General features: G+C 34.4%; 1 protein-coding gene across 1 annotated transcript in view; it reads left to right on the top strand.

Moving 5' to 3' along the window:
• Positions 1–274: 274 nt before the first annotated feature.
• Positions 275–9,789, top strand: part of LOC138706329 (protein D2-like) — a 34,001-nt gene continuing 24,486 nt past the window's right edge. The window contains exon 1 of the mRNA XM_069835468.1: positions 275–442. Coding sequence (XP_069691569.1) covers positions 376–442 — 67 coding nt within the window. The 5' untranslated portion in view covers positions 275–375. The remainder of the gene's footprint in view (positions 443–9,789) is intronic.

Below are 9,789 nucleotides of genomic sequence, written 5' to 3'. Positions count from 1 at the left end.
GCCAACACATTTTATTTCATGTGCACAACTAAGGGTGTCCTCCTTTGATCAATGAAAAATCTGGTCAGTTTAAGCATAGACTAAATACCTACTATAAATTATGAGTCCGGTTAAATTACTAACCCACACATGTTTTTTTATGCAACTCTAGTATCAGTCAATTCAGCCTCGTCTGTTTGTATCAGGTGATAAGTCTTGATGGCCGAGGACAGGAAATGAGCTGCGCATGCCCACAGCGAACAGTATATTACCGTCGAACGTCTTTTTCTACGTCTAGCTGACTGACGTCAGGGCAGCTATTCGAGTCGATTCGCGAGCTCGGTGTTGGCAGTGGAAAGGTGGCTGTGAACAAGGCAGGTCGAATCAAGCAGTACAATGACACGGCTTGTGGTTCTGACAGCTGCCATCTGTATCCTAGCAACATGCGTTGCTGCGGAATCTGGTGAGTACAAATATTATACTGGTCCTGCTTATTCTATTGGTATTAAGGGAATGCATGTTTGTGTTGTAAACAAGCGGGAAGGCGCATAGATTTTTAATACCGGTACTTGAAATGAATAGCTCGTGAACTTTAATATAAACATACACAACATTATTATTATTATTATTATTATTATCATTATTATTATTATTATTATCATATATACTGATAATAAATCTGTAGCCGTAATTTTTCTTGTAATTTTCGACTTTCCAAAAATAATTGGTCCTAACATGTATAATTAACCGCCCTGAAACCGAAAATAGCTTTTTTGACATTTTTGTTTGTCTGTCTGTCTCTGTCTGTCTGTCTGGATGTTTGTTACTTTTTCACGCGATAATGGCTGAACCGATTTATATGAAAATTGGAATATAAATTAAGTTCGTTGTAATTTAGAATTGAGGCTATATGGCATTCAAAATATTTTATTTAAAAGGGGGGTTATAAGGGAGCTTGAATTAAATAAATCGAAATATCTTTCTTATTATTAATTTTCATGAAAAATATTACACAACAAAAGTTTCTTTAAAAAATAATTTCCGATAATTTTTATTCTATGCAAAATTTTGATAGGACTGATATTTAATGAGATAAATGAGTTTCAATATTACAATGACAACACCACCTAAGGCGGTGTAATGAAATAAAAAACAAATGACTTCCTCTATAAGGGGCCTTGAACAACAACAATCCAAAACTATGAAACATAGGCTATAGAGAATGTTTCTGTGTTTGTATGAAATAATATCGGAAGCTAAATTAACCGATTTGTATAATTAATTATTAATTCACCATTGGAAAGTGTAGTTTCTCTAGATGGACATAATGCTATAATGTTATTACAGTAACTTCTGAGTGAATCGAGGGCAGGTAAGATTAAAATAGATTCTTATGCACAGAAAACTTGATAGGCTATTCTGTATATTCGTTTCCTGTATTTCCTAAAATAAATTTTATGACCAAATGAGTGGTCTCTGATCAAAATGATCGCATTTTAATTTTATAAATACAATTTAAATTAAGTAACATAATAAACGATTTATCCTTCTATCAAACACGAATGTTCCCTGGATCAAATGTCCTATTTTAATTATGTAATTACTTTATATTAATTTCTAACGGGTGCAGCGGAGCGCACGGGTACGGGTAGTTATTAAATAAATAAATTTTGATCGAAAAGCATAGGGAATTTAATAAAGAAATTCACTTGGCTTTTATTGATTACGAAAACGCTTTGAACCGTGTTGACAGAAATAAGCTCTTTCAAATTTTGGCAGATGACTCGGTTCCAAACGCAATTATAAGAACAATTTACGAATTATATAACCACAATATTATCAAAATTACTATTGGATCAGAACATACCGAATGGAGACCGATAAACTGTGGAGTTCGTCAAGGATGCCCCCACTCACCACTTTTATTCAATATATACATCAACTCCATCATCAGACATTGGCGACTAACAATTCATGGAAACATCCCGCTCTTCCGAAATTGTACTCTAGATACATTATTATATGCAGACGATCAGGTTCTTTTTGCTACAAATGAAGACGAGCTGCAATACTCAATACATCACCTGAATATAATAGCACAAAATTTCAATAAGAAAATTTCCCCAAACAAAACAAAAAATATGGCGTTCCAAGGTTAGGAGTAAAATTTGCATTGGAACCCATACGTTAGAACAGGTAAACTCATTTAAATATTTAGGTTATAATTTGACATATTTACCTGTTACTGATATATCTGAAAATATTCAACATTTTAATGGAGCCTTAAGAACCATCAATCAGGTTTTCACAACCACGAAAACCCAAAAACCCAAAAACATACCAGGTTAAAAGCATATAAAGTTCTAGCAAGACCTGTCCTCATGTATGGTAGTGAGGTCTGGACTGTCCGAAACTCAGATGTTCAACGCCTAACAACTGCTGAAATGAGATTTCTAAGGAGGACTGCCGACTACAGCTTGCTTGACCACAAAAGGAATGAACTAATTACAAAAGAATTGAAAATTACACCTATTTATGAACATCTCAACCACTATAGACAAAAATGGCTTAACCATATCAATAGAATGGACCGTTCCAGACTCCCAAGACAAATTCTCCGCTATATATCACATGGAAGACGATCTTTGGGACGCCTCCTGAAAAGATGGACGGAGACCGTAACAGGCCACTAGGCCTAATACCTGCAAGAATGATGATGATGATGATTATTATTATTATTATTATTATTATTATTATTAGTTTTATTTTATTTTTTTTTTTGCATTATGGAAATATTTATTTTCTGTGATATGCACAGATTTCCTTAATAAAAAAATGCAGTATTCTTTTTACAAATTTCACGATCTAAATAATCTTCACCTTGAATGCCCCTTTTCCGCATTCCGTCATTCCATGTAGGTTGTGGCCTTCTACGCTTCCTTCTTCCAGGTGGTATCCAATGTAAGATTTCTCCATTTATGTAATTTGCTGTTTCTCTTCGCATGACATGCCCATATGCAGCTGTGTATTTCTCTGAGATTTTGGTAGTACCGGTAGTCTGGGCTGGGCAAAATACTGACATCCAAGTATTTGAAATACAAATACAAAATACTTCAAAAAATTGTATTTGAAATACAAATACAAAATACTTCAAAAAAATTAACCAAAATACATTTGTATCAGTAGCGGCCCACGGTTACAAACTTTGGCAGTTCTGCATGAAAAATAGTGTATTTAGCAAACGCATGCTGTTTATTGCATCTAAATCGGATGACGCGTGTAATTACAGTCCCTTCTCGAAGTTGACTGTGCACCCGAAATTGTACTCCAGCCATCCGTGCGCTACACCTCTCCCACCTGGTACAACTTGTCACGTAGTGGAGATGTGCCACACAAGGTTTTCTAGTTTTTAAGTCAAATTAATTAAATCCTTCACTCCGGTGTTTGTCCATGTATTTTCTCCTCTAAACAGAATACACGGGTGGGGCAGAAAGCGTTTTCATGAGCGCAGCAAAAAACCAACCGTTTCTATTACACATTTCGGTATTAAAATGACTAGTAGGCTACATGATTTCCTCTACTTTTCCCAGAAATTTCAATATTTAAATTTTGTGTAGGGCGTCCTAATTTCTTAAGTTAACATGCAATTTCTCTTTTAACTTCGAAAAGGGTTGGTCGATTAAGTTTTCATTTCATTCATTTTTAATATAAAATATTTCCTTAGACACACTGACTAATCACATCACACCACCCACAGTACTATAACACATGGAACTGTAATGATATACAGTAGTCCAGAAGCCTGTGTGTTCTAACGCAGGTCATAAAGAGATGAGGGTGTTGACGGTTCTTTCGTATATTCAGAGAGAGCTGCTTCGGTTGCAGCTCTAATGCAGTCTTATGGGATGGTGAAGAAAACCAGTTTTCTGCCGCCGACTACACTACGTTGAGCTTCAGGAACTGCCGATCACAGATCCGAAAAGTACACTACAGCTAAAATTCTCGAGCAGTTCAAGGCTCCTACAGACAGTAAAATCTCGAATCGAAAAGAATGAATTGAAAAAAATAAATGAAACAATGAATTAGATTACATAGAAGCACGTTTTACATTTTTAATTTTTTCAGGTCCATTTAAATGGCGGTTCTGCAGCTCTGCAGTTCTTATTGTAGAACCGCCCCTGATTTGTATTTCAACTACTCAAAATACATTTGTATTTGAAATGCTCGATACAATATATAGGCCTAAAGAAATAAGAATATTACTGAAAATCTGAAATGTTATATTAACATTAAAAGTATTTTTACCTCGAAGTTTTATATAAACACTGTAACTGAACTTCTTCCTTTTCCCAGTCAGCAATGAAATTATGCTACATATGAATAACTACTGCTCCCTTAAAAAAAACAGTTTCTCAAGAAGTTTATCAGATAAGGATCCCCTTGCTTGTGAATGAATAAATCCTGCAAAACAGAACAGTGTCTCTACAGGTGTAGAGGAACACAAACTTGTATTATACTTTATAAAAGCTTGTTTCACTGTTGGGTAATTCTCTAGAGTGCACAGGGTTGTCCCTTTGCCATTGAGATGAGATGGCTCTCTGACACTGCCTCACCAAATGATAACAAGAGGACACAGAATATGTGTGTGAAACCAGATGAGCAGTTCTCTGCTACACCTGTTTATATCATGTTTGAATTGCAATATTTGAGAGACTGAGTCATGAAGAGAATTCCATCGAGTTGGGCAAGGAAACTTTGATGAATATTTCAAGACAACTGATATAATTTCTGAGGATTTGGGTCTCCTAGACGCATTCCATAATGCTGACCATTTAGCAAGTGTTGGGTGATGGATCCTTGATGTTGTTGGAGATTTTTTTTATGGCGTTAAGGGAATCAGTTGTGGCAAGAAAACTGGCAGATCTGAAATGGATAGGCAAATAAGACAAAAGTTCATTCTTCAAATCCAAATCCAAATGAAGGACAAGAAGAAAAAAAAAGTATTTTAAGTATTTGAAATACAAAATACATCAATTTTATGTATTTAAATACAAAATACAAAATACTTTCGAAAATCCTTACATATTACGAAATACAAAATACAAATGTATTTCAAATACTGCCCAGCCCTGCCGGTAGTGATTGTCTTCGTCGTTGTCGCCGTCGTCTTCGAAATGTCAGACGAAAATAAAATACATGGGTTCGGATGTAGATATGGAGGTTGTTAGTTCTGTGGAATAGAGTTCATTGTGAAATTGTATAAATGTGAATAAAATGCGAACTTTTTATAAGTATGCAAAATTTGACGATAATAATAAAACCATAAAAGTGCCCTGACACCGCCCGGCCAGGGAATACCTCGCTTGATCTTACCGGTTTTTCATGAGATTATACATCGTTCACAATTATTTAAGAAACATTCGTTAGTAACAATTATTAGGTAGACCTATGAATTTCAATAATTTTGACATGTTTTTGTAAGCAATCTGAAATACATCGGAGTTCATTTTGTAGAGTTTTAGAATCGTTACTCAATAATTTATTTTGTTATATTGGTTCTATATTTCTAATGAACTTCTCGATATTAATTGAAACAAGTTTCTTGAAATTCCCCTATCTAGCGAAGACGCACTTTCGTTATGGGCCCTGAACACAGCTCTTGTTTGCATAAATAACATGTTGCATCGAGCTATTGAATCGTAAATTTCCATTAACCCTTTAACCCAGTATTTAAATGTCCCCGTGCTAAACCCTGAAGAGGTATTTAAATCCCCTACTAAAATGAAATTTACATGACGTCACTTTTATTTCTATTTTCGAAATAATTAAACAAAATACAAGCATAAGAAAGTAAAAAACAGACTTTTTGCAATACACTCGGAAAAAGCCGCATGAAAATATCGCTAATAGTTTACGAACTGTGGCTGTTTTTGTGCAATCGTGCGTGATGCGTACACGTATACGCAAAACCACTACAGAACTAAGCTAGAGATCTGCGTACACGAGTACGGCGAACGGGCCTGTAGGGTTAAACAGCACTTGAAACAGATTCTTATTTTCTTGTAGGGCGTCAACTAGGCAGACCAGGGTAATTGTAAACACTTTTCACTGATTTCAAATATATTTCAACATTACACAATCCCCAGTAACGGTAAGCATGACAAAGAAACATTGTGTTATTTTTAGATCTTTCTTTTCCCTGAAAATGGGTTTAAAATAATAAGGTTGACTTTTTTTTTCATCTTTTAATTGCTAGTTTACATTTACCCCACTTGTATACATTTACTCCTTTGAGAGGGGGTAATTGTAAACACCAATTTTTCGGACGGTCTATCAGACACTGAACATTTTTTTGTTCTGTTTCAGAAGAGCTGCACTTCTTCCAACTCCAATTTTGGTCACTGGTACATTTCGTCCCTTTAACCTATGATATATGACGATATAGGAACTCAGTCCTCTCCTGAGCTTCACGATAACTGCAGTTATTATTTTGTCACAACCCTCTCTAAATCCTCTACCTACAGTGTAGTTGGGTCGGAGTCTCTTTCTAATATAATTTCTTGTAATTTTGATTACTGAAAAATACGAAATGTAACCATAGTAAAACATGTTTACAATTACCCCCAAGCAATTAAAACTATGGGGTAAATTTAAACACGTAATAATTTAATGCACTGAGGTTACGGGAGATCTCAAAACCATTGTAATAAATGTTAACTACTATACATTATTCATAAAAACAACATATTCTTAAAAAATATCACTGTACGTTTACTTACAATACTAAAAATGAAGGTGAAGCACAATTCTTTCTCAACTTTTTTGTAGACTCTTACAAAACATTCGTTCACAACTAAGCAGTTACTCCTATTTGGCGTCAAACTGCTTTGTAGGTTAGCCAACATGTTAATTTAAATATTCCTCCGAATTAAAATTTTTATATTGACAGTTTTGTATTTCTCACAGCTTTTGTTTACAATTACCCTCATCTACCCTATAGTCTTTCTGTTTTTCTTTCGAAAGCATTCAGTGATAATTTTTTCATTTTAAATGTTTCGCATAATCATTATGTTTATCAAGAGAACAGGTTATATTAAAAAAGTAATTAAAGCTTCTTTATTCTACACGTTGCTTTTATTGCTGAAAAGTCTTCAAGGCCAACATAATGATTGCAAGTTTCGGCTACTGCACAATCAAGAAAAGTAAAAAACAAATCAAGTACTTTCAAATTTACGATTTCCTGTTTTTTTTATTGTCTCTTTAAACTGGTATATGAGTGGACCTCCCACAGTTTGAAACGTCATATTTGTTCTTGAACTTTCCTTTAGTAGGTCTAAATAGCATCTCTAAGAAATAGCAAAAATGAATAAAAACATTTAATATTTCTTCCACTTTTCCATTCGTATTAGTCTGCGATAATACTGCCACATCGATGATCATGATGGGTATTGCGTATGTCAGAATCATAAGTTCATTCTGCCCCACCTTGTATAACACAGCGTTTATATTTCTTAATCCTGTCAGTTACGGGTATCTCATTTTGTACACGCTCCCCCAATAGGTTCACAGCTTCTTCATATATAGAGTATGAGTGATAATCGGTTTGCTCACTTCCTTTTTTTCGCATGTTCTTTTATGTGAATTACATGGAGCGGATCATAGTTCAGTTCCACAGTTCCAATAAATTATCCACTACTCGCTGATCCGACTAATTCACTGTCATTTCTAAATGCTAGCCCACTCACTATCCGCAATGAATTTTATGAGACTGACAACACGCATCAGTACTTTTCGCCTACTTCCTGTTCCTGCATTAATAATTCATGGCCGATGTGCCCCCAGTCCATTTCACGCTTCGTCAAGATCAGTACTGACTCCAGATCTGAATGTCTAAGGCCCGATTGTATAAACCATTTAATCTTAGATCAGACGTTAAATTGATCCTTGTTTCAGCTGAACTTGGAATTTTGTGTTGTATAAAGTCTAATCTGAGATTAATTTGTCTCAAACTAAAGTCTACTTTGACTGAAGAAATTTCTCCGATTAAGTTAGATGATCCAAGTTCAGTTATTTCTTTTCTGTTTGAAATATACGAGTGACAGATTGTGCAAATAAAATATCCAGTATTATTAATATTAATAGATATGTTAGGTACATTTATATATATTTCTTTCAATTTCTTGCCTTAATACACAAACATTCTTATATTTTATAAGGCTCTATCGTGTTCAGCAGTATCAAATAACATAACCTATAATTATATTATGTTTATAACAACCATTAATTATTAATTGATATGATAGCTACATTCATAAATGTTCAATTAACTGTATTACTAAACGAAAATTGTCGTTTTATAAAGCTTTATTATGTTTAGCAGTATCAAACACCATAACATGATAACAATTTGGTGAACAGTCAACCTTCTTCTTATTGTCCGCCATTATTTACATTGCAAAAAAAACCAGTGTCTCCAACAGAGTGTAATACGGAAAGTCGCGAAAAAGTAGTTGTAAATCCGCTAGATTTCTCATTATCAACAAAGAAAGATTAAATTTTGTCACTATGGGGTGCTAAAAAGGTCACTAAATCCCTATTTAAGCAATATAAAAGTTAAAAGAAATTGTTGTTGAAAAAGAGTTAAAATCGCTAGATTGGCAACACTGAACAAACCTGTATAACATGGTCCGCGCATCACGTATTTCACCTGTTTATGCGATGTTGCCAAATCCTTTTCACGTGAACTTAGATTGCATTTGAACCAAGGTAATTTGATCGCAGAAAAGTTTTATACAATAGAAGAAGTGTCTGAACTCGGTTTACTTTTCGATCTTCGATCAAAGTTGATCTTTAGTCAGGGAGTTTTATACAATTGGGCCTAAAGCTCACAAGCAAACATTCTCATGGTGCAAACATAAAAGTTATTTTTTTTTCTTTCACCCTTTCACCCTTATTCATCTGTCGTAAAAAATCTTGGCTTCTTTTTTGATAATAATCTAAGTTGGAATTTTCAAGTTAAAGAAACGATAAAAAAAAATCTGTTCCTCCTTTCACTCTTTGAGTCGCTTGAGAAACTTCTTGCCCCCCAACTAAAACTTACCCTAGTACAAACCCTAGTAATGCCGCACTTCGATTATTGTGACGTTTTGTTAAGTGATCTAAGTTCTGAACTGTCAGTCAAGTTACAGCGAGCTCAGAATATGTGCGTCAGATACGTGTGCAACATCCGACGATATGATCACATATCACCGTCCTTCGCAAGTCTCTCGTGGCTCCGACTTAAAGAACGCAGAACTTTACACTCTTTGTCTTTACTCTTTCGAATTCTGCACACCTCAACACCAAATTACCTTTCGTCTCGTTTCTCTTATCTATACTCTAACCACGACGTAAATACCAGATCACTTATCTGTGGCACGCTAAATATACCTCTTCATAGAACATCTTGTTATTCCTCATCTTTTACAATATCCACCTCGCGTCAATGGAATTCCTTGTCACAAAGTATTAGGGGCTGCAAGACAATAAACACCTTTAAGAACAGCTTAAAAGATAACCTTATTAGCATTTCACTCCAATCATACTGATTTAAAATATTACTGACTACACTGTTGCTTTTTTCTTTAGACATCATCCTGATTGTGCTGCATTTTCAAAATTGTCTCATAATAATCTCTTTCTATTATCTAATATCATTTGAAATATATTAACATTCTATGTATTTTAGTTTAATTCTGCTACACAGTTTATTTCAGTGTTTAATTAATAGTTCATAGTATTTTGTTGTTTAATTCGTAAATAACTCTTGTA

This window comes from Periplaneta americana, chromosome 1, assembly GCF_040183065.1.
Source record: "Periplaneta americana isolate PAMFEO1 chromosome 1, P.americana_PAMFEO1_priV1, whole genome shotgun sequence".
NCBI classification, from domain to species: Eukaryota; Metazoa; Arthropoda; class Insecta; order Blattodea; family Blattidae; genus Periplaneta; species Periplaneta americana.
Note: the sequence above shows the minus strand (reverse complement) of the source record. Positions and strands in the feature narration are given on the sequence as shown.